This window comes from Bos grunniens, chromosome 5, assembly GCF_055505025.1.
Source record: "Bos grunniens cultivar Pamir isolate PY7600 chromosome 5, Bosgru_T2T1.0, whole genome shotgun sequence".
Lineage (NCBI taxonomy): Eukaryota > Metazoa > Chordata > Mammalia > Artiodactyla > Bovidae > Bos > Bos grunniens.
In genome coordinates, this window is record NC_141169.1 from 98,684,051 (window position 1) to 98,703,112 (window position 19,062).

General features: G+C 39.0%; 1 protein-coding gene across 5 annotated transcripts in view; it reads left to right on the plus strand.

Annotated features, from left to right (window-relative positions):
* Positions 1-19,062, plus strand: part of LRP6 (LDL receptor related protein 6) — a 179,818-nt gene that overhangs the window by 114,641 nt on the left and 46,115 nt on the right. For all 5 annotated transcript variants that reach the window (XM_086401981.1, XM_086401983.1, XM_086401982.1 and 2 more), the window contains 4 exons: positions 11,742-11,958; positions 14,236-14,525; positions 16,019-16,245; positions 18,741-18,925. In XM_086401981.1, coding sequence (XP_086258107.1) covers positions 11,742-11,958; positions 14,236-14,525; positions 16,019-16,245; positions 18,741-18,925 — 919 coding nt within the window. The remainder of the gene's footprint in view (positions 1-11,741; positions 11,959-14,235; positions 14,526-16,018; positions 16,246-18,740; positions 18,926-19,062) is intronic.

Here is a 19,062-nt window from a genome sequence, read left to right on the forward strand (position 1 = left end):
TTGGAGAAGACTCTTGAGAGTCCCTTGGACTGCAAGGAGACCCAACCAGTCCATTCTAAAGGAGATCAGCCCTGGGATTTCTTTGGAAGGAATGATGCTAAAGCTGAAACTCCAATACTTTGACCACCTCATGTGAAGAGTTGACTCAATGGAAAAGACTCTGATGCTGGGAGGGATTGGGGGCAGGAGGAAAAGGGGACGACAGAGGATGAGATGGCTGGATGGGATCACCGACTCAATGAACGTGAGTCTGAGTGAACTCCGGGAGTTGGTGGTGGACAGGGAGGCCTGGCGTGCTGCAGTTCGTGGGGTCGCAAAGAGTTGGACACAACTGAGCGACTGAACTGATTGATACCTTTTTGTGACTGGCTGTATCTCATGTAGCATAATGTCCGCAAGGTTCATCCATGTTTGTGTCATGTGATAGGATTCCCATCATTTTTTTAGGCTGAATAATATTCCATTTTATGCCTATACTACATTTTCTCTAACCATTCATCTTTTGATGGGCATTTAAGTTGGTTCCACCTCTGGGCTATTGTGAATAACCATACCACAATAAATATGAGGTGCAGATACCTCTTTGGGATCGATCCCATTTTGCAATCTGTACCAGAAGTAGGACTTTAATTTTGTAAGGAGTCCCCATCATTTTAAACTCACTTTTTTGAAACAACAGTATAGTCCAGCTTTCTCTTATTTCCCGTGCCAAGAAGCCATGGTTCTTTTTAATGGCACCCCACTCCAGTACTCTTGCCTGGAAAATCCCATGGACGGAGGAGCCTGGTAGGCTCCAGTCCATGGGGTCGCTAAGAGTCGGGCACGACTGAGCAACTTCACTTTGACTTTTCACTTTTATGCATTGGAGAAGGAAATGGCAACCCACCCCAGTATTCTTGCCTGGAGAGTCCCAGGGACAGAGGAGCCTAGTGGGCTGCTGTCTGTGGGGTCGCACAGAGTCGGACACGACTGAAGTGACTTAGCAGTAGCAGTATTTAAAAGCCAGAATCTGGACATAAGGCATGCTCATTGGTACTGGAGTAATTTGCCTTAATTACTAAGACAATTTTTTTCCCTACTAAGACTCCAAATAGAGTGTACATAAGTTATTCTTGAGTGAGAGGAAAGGGATCAATTTTCACTTGTTAATATGCTGATGTTTCTCCCAGTAGGGTTTATTAAAGGCTCCAGGACAGTGAGGTTCTCAGAGGTGTCTCTGAAGCAGTTGAGTAAATTGACTAAGGTGGTCTTGGTTTTCATCTTAACGATACCTTCAGCTGAAAATGTGTTCTCAATTTTATAGTTTTGCTGAGTAATTCTTGTTTTAGAATGCTCCGATCACAATAGCAATCTGTAGCTCGTCTGTAAAAGAGCATAGTAACTGCAAATGTTTGATATTCTAAGCATGACTCCTTCTAAAAATACTATAAAACTACCTAGTGCAAGTGTGACACTTTCTTTTTCCATATTGAAAATCACTTGTATTTACTCAGACTTAAAATGTCTTGAAGTAGGTTAAAGTCTTTAAATGCAGCACTGAATTTGTTCTTACTGCTCTCTTAAACAGATGCAGAATATCCCTCTGTTTCCCCTACTGGGTGCAAAGCGTTTCTCTTTACTTCTCACTCCAGTGAGACTCTGCGTGACTGAAATGTTATTGTCATCAATATATATTGTTTTCTGTTTTCAAAAATGCCATTTCTGTGAAATTATACTTTATACCCTATGGAGTGTATGAATCAACCCCAATGATACCTATTTGTCATATATATATAATTATATATTAATATATATTAATTATGTTAACCTCTGTAGTGTATAATTGTTTATATACATAATATATAAACTAATAATTCACTGATAATTTTGAGTATTGGCTGGGCTATTGTAAGAGGAATGGTTCGTTTGAATTTCCTTTGGAACGTGATAGTACCCCTAGTTCATTTCGTGATGGGTGCCTGATTGTCCTGTTGTCATCTATTTCTCGGACATGTCTAGTCAAGAGAAGTTGCACAGCAGCAACTTTGGTAGCAGACTGGCTGCATTCCAAGATGGGTAATCCTGTGTTGACATTTAATGAGCTGACGAAACTGCTCAAAAACGGATGTCATGTCTACAGAAGGTTTGCCATTACCTCCTATCTGTGAAGATAATGTTCTGGTTAACCCACATCTGTTTCTTGTTGTAGCCCATATTCTAAGTGTGGTTTGTAATATTTGGGAATGCCTCGGAAAGTTAAATCCGTACCACAATGTGGTTGAAGCAGCTGAAACCACTGGAGACTCTGGTTCAGATTTGGAGGTAGATTTTAGGAGTGACAGAAGCCTAATTTCAGTTTAATTAAACCACTCTGAGGTAATACGATGAAGCACAACCTCAAGAGTTGCCAGAAGATTTAATTAGTGTTGGCTCAACTTTTAAAGCATAAGGGTAATCTTTTGGAATCTGCTAAAATGGTGCATTTGTTCTGGGTTCACAGTGTACAAGCAGTCTTTTACCAGGATTTGGGTTGTTATTTTAAACATAAAGAGGCTTAAAATGGTATTTACAAACCTAGTAACCTGTCCAAAACTGTTACTCCTTGGGTATGAGAATGTAATAGTAATTTTCTTTGAGACAAAGCAACATGTTCTTGTTTTACTGTGTTGCTTTTGCCTAGAAGAGAGATTGTGTGGTTGATAAAAGAAATGTTTAGGGTAGAAGCCAATTTGCTAAGAAGTGTCAACTTTGCAAAAGTAATGGAAGGAAACAGATTTCACAAAGTAATCCTTAGACTCAGTATAAAGAGAAATACAGAGTTCTTTAGGTGCGAGGTCTCACAGTCACATTTTGTTTAAACTTTTGATCCCTTAATCTCTTCAGACTATTCTTATAAATTGCTGCCTACATTGTATGAATAACAAAAATGATAGCAGCATTTGTTAATAACTATTATATCATTATTCACATGCCCTTGGACTGTTATCTTTCCTCCATTTTTTTTTCAATTTTTTTTACTTATGGAAAATTTCAGGCCAATATTAAAGTGGAGTAAAGATACTTAGGAACCACCTAGCTTCTCCCTAGTGAGAGCCAGTGAGATGGGGAGAGCCAAGGAGATGGCAGATATAAATGTAATGGCAGGTTCAGTTCAGTTCAGTTGCTCAGTCATGTCCGACTCTTTGTGACCCAATGAACCGCAGCACACCAGGCCTCCCTGTCCATCACCCAACTCCCGGAGTCTACCCAAACCCATGTCCATTGAGTTGGTGATGCCATCCAACCATCTCATCCTCTGTCGTCCCCTTCTCCTCCTGCCCTCAATCCCTCCCAGCATCAGGGTCTTTTCCAATGAGTCAGCTCTTCGCATGAGGTGGCCAGAGTATTGGAGTTTCAGCTTCAACATCAGTCCTTCCAATGAAACCCAGGACTGAGCTCCTTTAGGATGGACTGACTGGATTTCCTTGCAGTCCAAGGGACTCTCGAGTCTTCTCCAACACCACGGTTCAAAAGCATCAGTTCTTTGGCGCTCAGTTTTCTTCACAGTCCAGCTCTCACATCCATACATGACCACTGGAAAAACCATAGCCTTGACTAGACGGACCTTTGTTGGCAAAGTAACGTCTCTGGTTTTGAATGTGCTATCTAGGTTGGTCATAACTTTCCTTCCAAGGAGTAAGCGTCTTTTTATTTCATGGCTGCAATCACCATCTGCAGTAATCAATAAATGTGGTTTTAATACTTCTGTTTTGAAATAACCAGAAAGAAATGAAATCAGGCCTTTGTCCTTATTCTTAACAAATCTCAGCTGGTACTTTGAAATGTAAACTTGAAAATGTGATAAAAGATGAAACAAGTAGAGTTTTGTTCATTCTTCTCATGAGAAACCATTTTTTTGAAGTAATTTTAACCCATATTAGAATTTAGTTTAGCTGGGGAGGGAAGAAAGCTCAAATGGAAAACATACGTTTGTGGTTCTACCGAGCCTGAGAGTCTAGGGCAGCATCGAAGGTGGCAGGCAGGTTTGAGAGGGGATGGAGGTCCAATTTAAAACAGGAATAAATTAACTTTGTTGTGGGCTGTATAGTCACCACCATTAAATTCTAATCCTGCACAGTCCACTGTGGGAGTCAGTGGCCATGTATGTCCACAGAGCACCTACAGTGTGGTTACTCTGAATTGAGATGCTTAAAGTGTTAAATGCATACTGAGAAGACTGTAAATATTAGTATTAAAATCTCAGCAAAAGTTCTGAAGATTACATTTTGAAGTAAAAATATTTTGGATATACTTGAATAAATTAATATATATTTTTTTAAACTTAAAAAAATTCTGGCTCCTAGAAAAATTTAAATTACACAGGACTCACATTTGTGACTTGTATTATACTTTGTTCGGACAGCACTATTCTAGACTCAACTCAGTTGTAAAAAGCTACAGCAGTCAAGAATGGGAAGATAGTTAAGGGGAGTAGTCAAGGGGATAGGTGTGCTTATAAAGTTATATTGAAAGTGTCTTTAGCATATCTTAGTTACATTGTTGAATTTGAAATAGAGCTGCTACATCTAGCTTTAAGTGAGTACTGTATTTACTCCACTACCCCCCCCCGCCCCCCCATCAAAAAAAAACCCCAAACAAAAGATTTTTAGTTTTGCCTTTCAAGTGAGAGAAGAAGGAATAGCTAGCTAGAAGGGACTGATGTTCTAATGTGCTAAAGCTATATAGAATCCTTAGCTGTGGCTTTTAGGGAACTGTATTTGAGTCCTTGGACTCTGCTGTTCTAAAGATTATCATTTGTTGTTTTGCCAGATGTTGCTAAAAGTTACCTTACCTTTTAACTTTTAAGCATGTCCTTTGCATGTTTTTTTCTTTTTTCTGAGACCCTTGCTTGCACTTAGAGCAGCATTAACACTGATCTAAGCCTCAGTTTTGTCAGGGGATCAGAGTAAAGGTCAGCAAAGCACTCCTAACCTGCAGTCCTTATGTATAATTCTGAAATCTAAAAAGCTCTCAAAACTGAAAATTGTTTTTGTTAATTAAGTTAGTAAAGACCCTGACTTGAAGTGGTGTAAGACCAATTGTAGTCTCTGTTTATGTTCCTTTGTGGGAATATGTGTATGTCTTTCAGCAAAAATATTATTATGCTTGGCAATGAAGTGTTGCCCTGGACCCAGGTAGAGGTGATATGCTGTGTGCATTGTGTTAACTTTTCTATATTTCAAGAAAAAATTCTGAATTCTAAAACAGGGCTAATTAACCCCAAGAAAAGGGATTTTTTGGACCTCTATTATTCTGTGGCTTCCTAGGTGGTGTGGTGGTAAATAATCTGCCTGTCAATACAGGAGACTTGGGTTTGGATCCCTGGGTGGGGAAGATCCCCTGGAGAAAGAAATGACAACCCATTCCAGTTCCGTTGCCTGGGAAATCCCATGGACAGAGGAGCCTGGTGGGCTACAGTCCATGGAATTGCAAACATTCAGACCCGCACACACAGACACATTATCATCCCATGAAAATTGAAAATATTTTATTAACTATAATACTTAAGTTTTGAGGGAGGGGGCTGTGCTAGGTCTTTGTTGCTGTGCAGGCTTTCTCTAGTTGTGATGGGCGTGGACTACTCTCCAGTTGCGGTGTGCAGGCCTCTCATTGTGGTGCCTTCTCTTGTTGTGGAACATGGGCTCTAGGGTGCACCAGCTTCAGTAGTTGGGTGCATGGGCTCGGTAGTTGTGGCTCCCGGGCTCTAGAGCACAGGCTCCATAGTTGTGGTGCATGGGCTTAGCTGCTCTGTGGCAAGTGGGATTCTGGACCAGGGATTGAACCCTTGTCTCCTGCATTGGCAGGCAAATTCTTTACTATTGAGCCACTAGGAATGCCCTATTAACCATAATTCTGCATTTGAGATAGTTATCTTTAGCACAGTCAGGACACAGTGATACGCTACATGAGGTCTTCCTGAAACATAGCTGTGCTATGTCACTCTCCTTAAAGTGGCTTTCATAAGTTTCTTGTTTTCTGTAGTTTTCTTATCTGGAACTTCATACCTGGCTATCAGGTGATATCTGCCTGAAGCTGTCTCTTTGAGTCCCTTTTGTATGTATTCTTTTTACCTCAAAGCGTTTCTTTTAGTCAAACAAGACATTCTGGACTGTGTTACTTTTTTAATTCATTTAAATATTCCTTTTTCATTCAATTTAAATCATTTTCTTTTTTTCTTTGTCAAAATTCTTCTAATTCTTGGAGGTGGATTTGAACTGCTACTTCTGGCTCAAGTTTTTTCTGATCAGCTGTAGACCAGAGAAGGGTGTATGTGTGTGGTTTTAATATAAATGTAGATTACCTCCTCAATTGGATTGTAACCCTTACCTAGAAGGGGCCCTGTTGTAAACTTCTCAGCATTCATCATGTTTTTCATGTGATTTGCATTTAGTAAGTATGGTCATTGATTCTGGGGATTGCAGTGAGGGTCTCATAGAACAGTGAAAGTCCAGGTTCGATGCACGATACTGGATGCTTAGGGCTGGTGCACTGGGACGACCCAGAGGGATGGTACAGGGAGGGAGGAGGGTTCAGGATGGGAAACACATGTATACCTGTGGCGGATTCATGTTGATATATGGCAAAACCAATACAATATTGTAAAGTTAAAAAAAAAAGTATATTCCAATTAAATTGTCCAACTGTTTACTCCTTTGTGCTTACTGTTTTAGTTAATGTGCATCTAAGTTGCATAGATCAGATCAGATCAGATCAGTCGCTCAGTCGTGTTCGACACTTTGCGACCCCATGAATCGCAGCACGCCAGGCCTCCCTGTCCATCACCAACTCCCAGAGTTCACTGAGACTCACGTCCATCGAGTCGGTAATGCCATCCAGCCATCTCATCCTCTGTCATCCCCTTCTCCTCCTGCCCCCAATCCCTCCCAGCATCAGAGTCTTTTCCAATGAGTCAACTCTTCGCATGAGGTGGCCAAAGTACTGGAGTTTCAGCTTTAGCATCATTCCTTCCAAAGAAATCCCAGGGCTGATCTCCTTCAGAATGGACTGGTTGGATCTCCTTGCAGTCCAAGGGACTCTCAAGAGTTTTCTCCAACACCACAGTTCAAAGGCATCAATTCTTCGGCGCTCAGCCTTCTTCACAGTCCAACTCTCACATCCATACATGACCACAGGAAAAACCATAGCCTTAACTAGACGGACCTTTGTTGGCAAAGTAATGTCTCTGCTTTTGAATATGCTATCTAGGTTGGTCATAACTTTCCTTCCAAGGAGTAAGCGTCTTAATTTCATGGCTGCAGTCACCATCTGTAGTGATTTTGGAGCCCAGAAAAATAAAGTCTGACACTGTTTCCACACTTTCCCCATCTATTTCCCATGAAGTGGTGGGCATAAGCAAACAGTAAAAATGGGTGTTAGAAATGAGCAAAGGCTGCAGCCTTGCAGTTTCCCACTAGTTGCCAGGATACAGAAAGGTCTGTTGCTTTTGTTCTGTTTAAAAAGTGTGTGATGGTTTGGTCTTTTATTTCCACATATGCTTCTATATTTATTTATTTTTATTTTGAAGTGCTATATTTTGCTAAATTAAATGTAGTCATTTAAGTGTAGCTATTTACTTTTAGGGACTAAAGCATTTTACTAAAAACAACGAAGGGGAAAAACAGCATTTAGTAAACATGTACTACACATCTGATACTGTGCTAATAAGTAAACAGTCTTTATTCATTAAATAATTTAGCATGATATGTTCTCCTGTTTTTTGTATGAGAAATTGCCTTATCTCATGAGTGATAGGGTTTATATTTAAAATCCACATCTGTTGAATTCTGCCAGAATATTGTTAGATAATCATAAAAGATGTTCTGTTTTGTTGCGTTTGGCCGAGTCATGAGACATGTGGGATCTTAGTTCCCCAACCAAATATCGAGCCTGCGCCCCCTGAAGTGGAAGCAGAGTCCTAACCATTGGATCACCAGTGAATTTCCCCATAAGAGATTTTTAGAGAGCAAAAGAATGAAGAGTAAATGTTAAAGAGAAAATGCTGGGTTTTGTGAACCAGGAGAATCTTTTGGAATTGTTTCTTTGTTATATTTCTCCCTGTGATTTTCAGTTTTATTCTTTGCCTGTTATCTGAATTCATATTTAATCAGCTATTTGTGTTTAAATTGTTAATTTATCAAAATGAAGCATCAGGAATGTTGCAGGACACATAACTGAAAAAAGAGAGTTGGTTAATCCTGTAGCATTTTTGAAGTAGAAATTTAGGTTTTATTTTTAAAAACAAGTTCAGTATTGGACAACTGGTGTATGCATTTAGATCAGCAAGTAAATTTTAACAGGAAGGCCAGTATTTGAGCATAGTAATCAGCAAAATTAGTGTTAATTTATTAAAAGTAAAATAGCTGATGCAAGACAATACTGAATCTAGGAATAAAATAAAATCAAACATGTCTTAATGTACTGTACACTTATAAGAAACTATTATTTTAGGGTTCTAAAATACAGACTATTCAGCAGTCTGTGTTAGATGCTGTCTAATAGGATGATGAACTCCTGCCCCTAATGGAGGAGATAGGTTTCCTGTTCCGTATATGACATTTTGGGTGAGGTAACAGTACATTTTCTGGGAGATGCCTTGGGAAATACTGCAGCAGAGACTAATGAGACCTTAGACCAGAGCTTGCCATATTTGTAATTTTTCTGCAGAAGGTAATAAATAGTAAAGGCATAAGACTTGATTGTCTTGTTAAATGATGTTTTACAGAGAACAACTCAGGAAATCTTGGAAAATCCCCAGCCAGGTTTGAAAAAGGAAAGAGGAACCAGTGAAATGAAGAGATAGAAAGCAGTCTTTGTATAGAAAAAGAAGCAACATCAGATCCGTGCCATGAAAACCCAGTGTAGAGTTTCAGTGAGTCAAAAGAGGCAAACTTAACAAAAGCTGAGAAAAACAAGGAAGTAGTCTTTGATCGTTTTCAGTAGTTACTTTGTCTGAGTCACAGGTTGTCAGCCGGTTGTAGGAGTGAAGGGACTGAGTGGTGTTAGGTGGAGGCAGCAGTTACAGATCACTGTCAAATAGTAAAAACGGAATCTTTCAGCTTTTAAAAATCTTTCTAAGATGGTGGAAACTGTTGTGTTAAAGGCAAAAAAGAAGGACCTTACGGAGAGGGAGAAATTGGAGCTACTGGTAAGGAAGGAAATAGTATTGGGAGGAAATTCTTGCAAGGAGGGTAGAGGAAGATACCAGAGTCAAGAGAGAATCTCCATATTATGATGAAAGCAAAAAGACCAAGTTTTAAAATAAGCTTTTCCTACCTACAATAACGACTATTCTAAATTATGTTTTTTAATATCCTAATAGGGCTTCCCTGGTGGCCCAGCGGTGTGGAATCCGCCTGCCATGGCAGGAGACATGGTTCGACCCCTGGGTTGGAAGATCCCCTGGAGAAGGAAATGGCAGTCCACTCCAGTATTCTTGCCTGGATAATCCCATGAACAGAGGAACCTGGCAGGGTCGCAAAGAGTCGGACACAAACTAGTGACAAGACAACAAAAAATATGCTAATATACTTTATTAAAATCTATAAAATTTCACATATACTTCTTTTAAATACACACGCATAAGCCTTCCTTCAAAATGCTAGTCTTTTTTTAAATTAGATCTTATATAGGAAAGATTTTTCACCCTGATCAGAGTTTCCAGGCAGTAAGTGGTAAAATGGGGCCAGAAATTCTTTCTTGGAGCTCTGGTTATAGGAGGGAATCAGGAATGTATTCATTTTCCCAAAGTAGACTGCAGTGTGCATTTTTATATGAATTTAAAATTTGAGCAAGGATAATTTTTATTCATGCACACGGCCAAACTAGGATCTGAGGATAAGAACTGTTCTATACATTTTCATTTTCATTTTTAAGAAGCTTTCTTGAGTGTCTTAGGAAACTGCTGTCTTTTTAAAAATTGTTTTAAAAATATTTATTGAGTTCTTCATGAGACTCTAATCGTAGCTATGAACCGATGTAATAAGGAAGTAGATGAATTAGGTTCCTGGTATTCTTGAGATGACTTTCTAGTTAGATAAGTAAACAGATTATCAAAAGTGACCACTTAGTCATTTTACTTTTATTAAATATCAAAATAACTTCAAGATAAGCCATAGACATCATGAAATATATCCAGGAATGGTCTGTTGCAAGAAAATGTGAATATAAAAAAATAAGGAGAAATTATTAACCTTAAAAAGTGTTTAATATTAGGGGTTGGAGTAGTAATTAATTATTTTGAACTATGTTTTTTACTTCTAGAAACATTCTGTTTAAAGACAGATTTATTCAGTTGGATTAATAGAAGTCCTGTTGTATCAGATACAAACATTTAATATAATCTCTCTTCCATCAGATATAAGTCAATATTTGCAGTTGAAGATATAAGAGTATAGCATAATTTTGCTCAGATTTTAAATATTTTGTTTCAAAGAGTTGGCTGTTTTGGAAAGGTCAGCAAGTATTTTAAAATTTTTAGAGAGGAGAGAGAAGGTATTTGCTTGTCATTCCATCTAGGCATCATAGTATTGATTTACATGGAATATAATTTATGGATAAAAAATTAGTACTTGCCTAAGATTATACCTGATATTTCTTTTTAGGTGAGTGGGTGGCAGATGTTTGTATGTACAGGTTTTTAGCCACAGAATGACATTTCTGAAGGCTGATTTGCCTGGCACCCAGACTACTTTTTTTTTCTTGAGTTTTTATTTATTTATTTGGCTGCACTGAGTCTTAGTTGTTTCTAATGGGATTTTTAGTTGAAGCATATGAAATTTAGTTCCCTGACCAAGGATTGAACCCAGATGGCCTTTATTTGGGAGATTGCAATCTTAGCCAGAGGACCACCAGGGAGATCCCCAGACCACTTTAAATGGTAGAAATGTTCTCATTTGGGAACTTGAAAGTTGGTGCTTCAGAAGACTTCCTGTGTTTTAGAACAGAAGATTAGTACGTGTTTCTGCAGTGTCAGAGACAGGTTAGATGCCTTTGCCACTTCTAGAGAATTTGCTTCTGTGCGTAATGAAAGTGTCAGGGTGAATTTAATCATGTTACTGTAGATACGGCCTAGTTATTTGAAACTTGGTTGTAGAGAGAGTATCTAGAGTGTCAAACACCTGACAGTTTTGTGATTAGAACCTTTGAGGACTGAGGGATTATTGAGAATCCATTATGTGTAGTTTAAAAAAAAATCTTCAAACAGTGAAATAAGAAATATACTAAGTAGGAGGAGTCCTAAAAAAGACACCAATTCTGTTTACAAGCTGTGTGACCTTATTTGAATCTGTTTCCTTAGATATTAAAAAGGCAAAACTCTCAGGATAAAATAAAATGTGTCATAAAACAAAATATATACTGGTATAATGTTTGCAAAGGTATATACTAATTTGAAGACAGATGGACAGGCAAACTTAAGGTGACAATATTGTACTTCTGTTTGGTCATTTAATATAGGAGATGCATACTAAATCTAATGTCAGAATTTCTAGAAGGAAGGTTAATCAGAGAATGGAGAAATAGAAGTTAAATATGAGCCTATGTTGAGTCTTTGAAATCATTCTTATTAAATCAGCATGTTGTCATTTTGTGAAAGCATTGTAATAGAAATAACTAAGATCTCTTGGATTTTGACAAAAGCATGGTTGGTTTTTGTCGTTTTTTACATATATAAAGAATAAGTACACATCTTTTTCTCTTCCTTCTCTTTAAACTTAAACTTGAAGGTTATGAATACCGATGGGACTGGGAGACGAGTGCTCGTGGAAGACAAAATCCCCCACATATTTGGGTTTACCTTGTTGGGTGACTATGTCTACTGGACTGACTGGCAGAGGCGGAGCATCGAAAGAGTACACAAACGAAGCGCAGAGCGGGAAGTCATCATCGATCAGCTCCCTGACCTCATGGGCCTGAAGGCCACGAATGTTCATCGAGTCATTGGTAGGTAATTTCACAGTTCTCTTAGAGGGTGAACCAGGAATGAGAAAAGATATAGTTAGCAGCCTATAAAGTCAGCAGTGTAAATTGTTGATATTTTGAGTGGATGTAAAAATCATCTGTTAAGCTTTCTGTAATGAGAAATGGACCTTTTTTTTTCTTCTCTCTTTTAAGGAGATTATTTAATTTGTTGAAGCTCACGAAGTTAATAAATTCTTTGTGGTACAAGTACATTTTACATTTTTCTTAAAAATTTGTTGCCTTTCACTTCATATCACATGATGTTTCATAGTGGCTAAGTCAAGGAAGACAGTGAACAGTTTTTAGACAGTTACCTTCTTTCCAAGGCTAATATCAGTCAACTTCCTTCCACATCTCACGGTCAAACCCAAATAAACATCCCAGGAAGAAATACTCCAAATCGCTTTCTTCTGGTTCCTGAAACCTCCAGACCAGTTTTCAGCATATTGCCAAGTTCAGTGATACTTTTAGATGACCCAGTGCTGGGTACCATCTAGGTATCCATGATTAATTTTTGAATCAAGAAGTTTCTTTAAGTGTTTACCCAGGGACAAATGAGAACACAAGTCATTGGATTGATTGGCAAGGATGGACCTTTAAATGTTGGTTCAATACTGGCCTCATAGTTTGAATTGAAGGGCTAAACTTAACACCCACACACTGTCAGAAAAAGAACTTCTATTGTATGAATAATGCAGTTTGCTTAAAGCCTCCTATGGGTACACAGGAAAATAATTTTGTCATACGTTTTTTCCCAGTTGATCAGCATAAGAGTTGACCTGCTCCGTTTTCAGTTCAGTTCAGTCGCTCAGTCGTGTCCAGCTCTTTGCGACCCCATGAACCGCAGCACGCCAGGCTTCCCTGTCCATCACCAACTCCCGGAGTCCACCCAAACCCATGTCCATTGAGTTGGTGATGCCATTCAACCATCTGATCCTCTGTTGTCCCCTTCTCCTCCTGCCCTCAATCTTTCCCAGCATCAGGGTCTTTACAAATGAGTCAGCTCTTTTCATCAGGTGGCCAAAGTATTGGGAGTTTCAGCTTCCAACATCAGTCCTTCCAATGAACACCCAGGACTGATCTCCTTTAGGATGGACTGGTTGGATCTCCTTGCAGTCCAAGGGACTCTCAAGAGTCTTCTCCAACACCACAGTTCAAAAGCGTCAATTCTTCGGTGCTCAGCTTTCTTTATAGTCCAACTCTCACATCCATACATGACCACTGGAAAAACCATAGCCTTGACTGGACGGACCTTTGTTGGCAAAGTGATGTCTCTACTTTTTAATATGCTGTCTAGGTTGGTCATAACTTTCCTTTCAAGGAGTAAGCATCTTTTAATTTCATGGCTGCAGTCACCATCTGCAGTGATTTTGGAGCCCAAAAAAATAAAGTCTGACACTGTTTCCACTGTTACCCCATCTAATTGCATGAAGTGATGGGACTGGATGCCATAATCTTCGTTTTCTGAATGTTGAGCTTTTTTTTTTTTTTTTTTTAATTTTATTTTATTTTTAAACTTTACAATATTGTATTGGCTTTGCCAAATATCGAAATGAGTCCCCCACAGGTATACATGTGTTCCCCATCCTGAACCCTCCTCCCTCCTCCCTCCCCATACCATTGCTTTAAGCCACCTTTTTCACTCTCCTCTTTCACTTTCATCAAGAGGCCCTTTAGTTGTTCTTCACTTTCTGCCATAAGGGTGGTGTCATCTGCATATCTGAGGTTATTGATATTTTTCCTGGCAATCTTGATTCCAGCTTGTGCTTCCTCCAGCCCAGCGTTTCTCGTGATGTACTCTGCATATAAGTTAAGTAAGTAGGGTGACAATATACAGCCTTGATGTACTCCTTTTCCTATTTGGAACCAGTCTGTTGTTCCATGTCCAGTTCTGACTGTTGCTTCCTGCCCTGCTCCATTTTCAGCTTGGGCCAATTCACCGCTCCTGGGAGGTCACCATACTGCCACCAACTTAGTCAGACACCCAGTCAGCCTAGTGTAGCTCCAGTCAGAACTCCTGGGCTGAAACCATCCTGCTTAGCCTCTGGTGTAGCTGGGACTGCAGGCCTGCACCACTGTGCCTGGTCTTTTATTCCCTGTTAATCCTCATAATGCTTGTTTGTGAGATTAGAATTGAAACTCTAGATTGGGGAGCAAATATAATCCTATGTCTTTGTCAAACAAATGCTTGGTCATTTAAATTGAAAATGTGTTGATTATGTCGATTGTGTGTCCTTTTATAATGAATTTGTATTTTAGGTTCCAACCCCTGCGCTGAGGATAATGGGGGATGTAGCCATCTCTGCCTCTATAGACCCCAGGGCCTTCGCTGTGCCTGTCCCATTGGCTTTGAACTCATCAGTGACATGAAGACCTGCATTGTCCCAGAGGCTTTCCTTCTGTTTTCACGAAGAGCTGACATCAGGAGAATTTCTTTGGAAACTAATAATAATAACGTGGCCATTCCACTCACTGGTGTCAAAGAAGCTTCTGCTTTGGATTTTGACGTGACAGACAACCGGATTTACTGGACTGACATATCACTCAAGGTTAGCCAGAGAATTGGAATATTAAAACTGAGGACTAATGGGGAGAGCTTCAAGAATTTCTGAGTCTTCATGCTGTTACAGCTTCCTTCATACTTAATAGGCAAGAGTTCAACAAAAAACCCTTAACATTTTAAAGGAAACCAAGGAGAAGGTCCATTCAGTATTTTCTTAAGTATCTCTAGTGTTTTTAGTGCAAGATAGTTTGAGTATTCTAAATCTGCAAGACATAATCTTCCTCTGCTTCATTCTATTTGAATACATAAATGACATTTTCCTCAGCTAGAGAGTAATAAGCACTTGTATGCTTCACAAATGGCTTATAGAGACTTGACTCTTAGTTTATTAAAAAAAATTTTTTTGGCACCTGACTGAGGTAGAAAATGCCAATTATGAGTTATAGCATACCTTCTCTCCCCCACCCCTCCCATCCCTAGAATAAATATTGACAAGCTTACTGAGTCAGTAAGGAGGAGCTCTTGACCAGAAAATCTGGAGTATAATTCTTCCTTCTTCCAGATTCTTTTGGACCTGTTTTAGATAGCTTATGTAAAACTTTGTCTAATATGCAAAAATTGTATTAGAGCCAGAGTTAGACTGTAATGGTGGTCTGTAAAATCTGTTAAATGAATGAATGAATAAATGCTTTATTGTGTGGGCTTGTGAGTTTCCTCATCTTGAAAGCAGAAATAATGCCTATCTTGCAGGGCTTTTGTGAGCATTAAATGAGAAAATATATGTACACCAAGCACTTAGGATGGTAGTTTCCATGAAGTAGGAGCTATTATTAATAGCTTAAATTATGACTTTTAATTTTTAGGTGATTCATAGCCACAATGGTAATGATATGAGTAGTGTCATATGCATTTTATAAGGTATAAGGTTGTTGAGCTCTTCCTCAGTTGATGCAATGACTTTGCATACTCTCAAGCACCTTTAGGAAGCTGTATGTTTGTTAGTCGCTCAGTCGTGTCTGACTTTTTGCAACCTCATAGACTGTGGCCTGCCAGGCTCCTCTGTCCATGGAATTCTCCAGGCAGGAATGCTGGAGTGAGTTGCTGTTCTCTTCTTCAGGGGGTCTTCCCAACCCAGAGAGCGAACTTGGGCCACTTGCAATGCAGACAGATTTTTTACCATCTGAGCCACCAGGTTGGAAGTCAGGAAAGTGACTACCAGTTGAAAGTCTACAATACTCTGGTCACATCTTTTCACTTGATTACTAACAATAAGTTTTATAAGAATAGTCACTCCGCTATATTACTAGAATAAATTTCTGGTTCTTAAAACTTTGAAAAATTTCTCCCTGAATTGACAATAAAACTTGAGGTCGCAGTTGTGTTCATTGGAGGTTGACGTCATTTTTTTTTTTTTTTACTGTTCTCATAAAATATGTGAATTGTATTGAGAAACTGTGCCTTTGGCTCTTCTGTATCTTCCCTTAAAACCTTAGGGTGTTGTACCTAAGCCCTGTGATATTGTTAATCTTATTTCTGCAGACTATCAGCAGAGCCTTTATGAATGGCAGTGCCCTGGAACATGTGGTAGAATTTGGCTTAGATTATCCGGAAGGCATGGCTGTAGACTGGCTTGGGAAGAACTTGTACTGGGCAGACACAGGAACCAATCGAATTGAGGTGTCAAAGTTGGATGGGCAACACCGACAAGTTTTGGTGTGGAAAGACCTAGATAGTCCCAGAGCTCTTGCGTTGGACCCCGCTGAAGGGTAAACAGCTTTTCATATGCATTCTTTGCAACTGTATTGCGCATGGCTTAGTTAAGGATTGTATTCTTGATGTCTTTAAATCATGCTTATTAGGAAGCTGACAGGTAAATTATAGATAGGTTTTATCTTAAAATCGTTAGTTGAGATTTCACTGATTTAGAATTAACTTTTACTTCTGTCATTATTAGCATTAGGTGAATAAAAATTAGTGAAATGGGTTATTAGTTAAATATTAATGATTGTATTTATATGCTAAGTAGACAGCCTTTTGAAAGGTGTCGTGAAATCTATTTGCTTGCACTCTCTCCCAAGTTATACCAGATTCTAAACCTGTAAAAATAAACCCACTGAGATAATGTGTGCTAAGAAATAACTACATTAAAAAGCTCTACTTTAGAATGTTCATTAATTCAAAAATGGATAATTAGTTATTATAAACTTGGAGAAACTTTGATATTAAACAGTGAACTTTCTCATAAATTTATTTACAACGTGACATGTTTTTCAAAGATAGATGATCCTTCTTACATGATTTAACAAGTTTTAAAAAGAGATCTGTATAGTCAAGGCTACAGTCTTCCCAGTGGTCACGTATAGTCATGAGAGCTGGACTGTAAAGAAGGCAGAATGCCAAAGAATTGATGCCTTCAAACTCTGGTGCTGGAGAAGACTCCTGAAAGTCCCTTGGACAGCAAAGAGATCAAACCAGTCAATCTTAAGGGAAATCAACCCTGAAAACTCATTGGAAGGACTGATGCTGAAGCTGAAGCTCCAGTATTTTGGTCCCCTTATGCAAACAGCCGGCTCATTGGAAAAGTCCCTGATGCTGGGAAAGATTGTGGGCAGAAGGAGAGGAGAGTGTCAGAGGATGAGATGGCTGGATGGCATCACTGATGCAATGAACATGAACTTGGGCAAACTGTGGGAGATGGTGAGGGACTGGGAGGCCTGGTGTGCTGCAGTCCATGGGGTTGCAAAGAATCAGACACCACTGGACAACTGAACCACAATGAAAAAATCCATCATGTAAGAAAGCTGAATTTTGAAGAATAACTCCATTTTAAAAAGCAGAAGTTAACCTTGTAAACATACCAGCACATTGGACCATGGCCATATTGAAAAGTTGTTTCGCTGAATCAGTCAATTCCATGGTTAGCTTGCTGGCCATGTAGTTAGAAAGTCATACCAAAGGCACCATCTCCGTGCTGACATGTTGTGATTGGTTTATGGTGATTTTTACTCTAGCTATTAGTTACCAGACAGATAAATTTAGTAGTTGGGACAAAGGACTCTAGTTTACGTGGCTGCTGGCAGCTGTGACATTTCTCCCACAGTAGTTTTCTCTTTGGCTCTTGGGATGTACTCATGCCTGTTAGCTGACAAGTACAAATGCAAACAAAGCCCAAGACAACTTGAGTTTTCAGCAAAGTGTGTTTATACATTTCTACCAATTCAACCATCAGCCGATGGGCTGGTGAATGAATGTCTCCTTTGGGTAGTTGATGAGACCTGGCATGCGGAGAACTTTCCTAGACCCAGTATTCAAAGCGGCTTGAAATTAGCACTACTGGTTCAGTCCAAAAGACATTTGGCTGAGAATTACCTTCTAGTTCTAGCTCTGCCCTATGACTGGCTTGAAGACATTAGATCAGTTGCACTTCTTGTAGGGCCTTGTCCTCCTCATCTGCAGAAGTCTGTACTGTGCGGTTGCTCTACAGTTAATGTGAAAAACCCAAAAGAGTACATTCACAGGGGCTGTAGTAGTAGTGTTCATTGCTCAGCTGACACACTAAGGGGTGTGTGTGATTCAGTAGTATGTTACCTTGGACAGTGTGACCAAATGCATTTCAAACTTTCCTTTTAAACCTCAGCTCACAGTTGTTAAGTTGTACCTTTGATGTACTGCTGCAGCTTGGTTTTTGAGAGTGATTTACACAAATCAGAAAGTAAGTTTTAAAAATTTAAAATGAATTAACTTGTCTTCAGAAATACATGTATTTTGTTCTGAAGTGAGTCAAATTCTGAGACTAGCACTTTAATCCTTTGCTATCTTCTTGATATTAGTTTTATTTTATTTTATTTTTTTTTATACATCAGTGTCTCTTTTGCTGTCTCGTATACAGGGTTATCGTTACCATCTTTCTAAATTCCATATATATGCGTTAGTATACTGTATTTATGTTTTAGTTTTATAAATGCAAGTGCTGCAATAAGGAAACCATGGGTTTGTTTCCAATTCCTAGGTTTTGGATGGAACAGATTCATTGGAAACACTAAGGAAAGCTGACTCACTTCCTTTTTAGGATATGAGAAAAAATATTTAGTTGAGACTGCCAATGTAATTGAAAAAAATTAATAGCTTTGATTTTGCTTTGCCAATTTCCTTGATTTAGTGTATATTTTCTTTAAATTGACTTAGTTACTATACATGAATATGATCATTTCTCCCAAATAATCAGAAGTAAAATGTTAAATATCCATTGGTTTGAATTTAGATTTATGTATTGGACCGAATGGGGTGGAAAACCTAAGATAGACAGAGCTGCCATGGACGGAAGTGAACGTACCACGCTGGTTCCCAATGTGGGGCGGGCAAACGGCCTGACCATTGACTATGCTAAAAGGAGGCTTTATTGGACAGACCTGGACACCAACTTAATAGAGTCTTCAAATATGCTTGGTAAGCTGTATTCTTCTGTTTTGTTCAGAGAGAGAATATATAATCCTTTCTGTGCAAAAATCAGTGGCTGCTGTTTACCATAGGTTAGATATGATACTGTTCATAAAACTTCATATGAATGTCTAGGTTCATCCTCT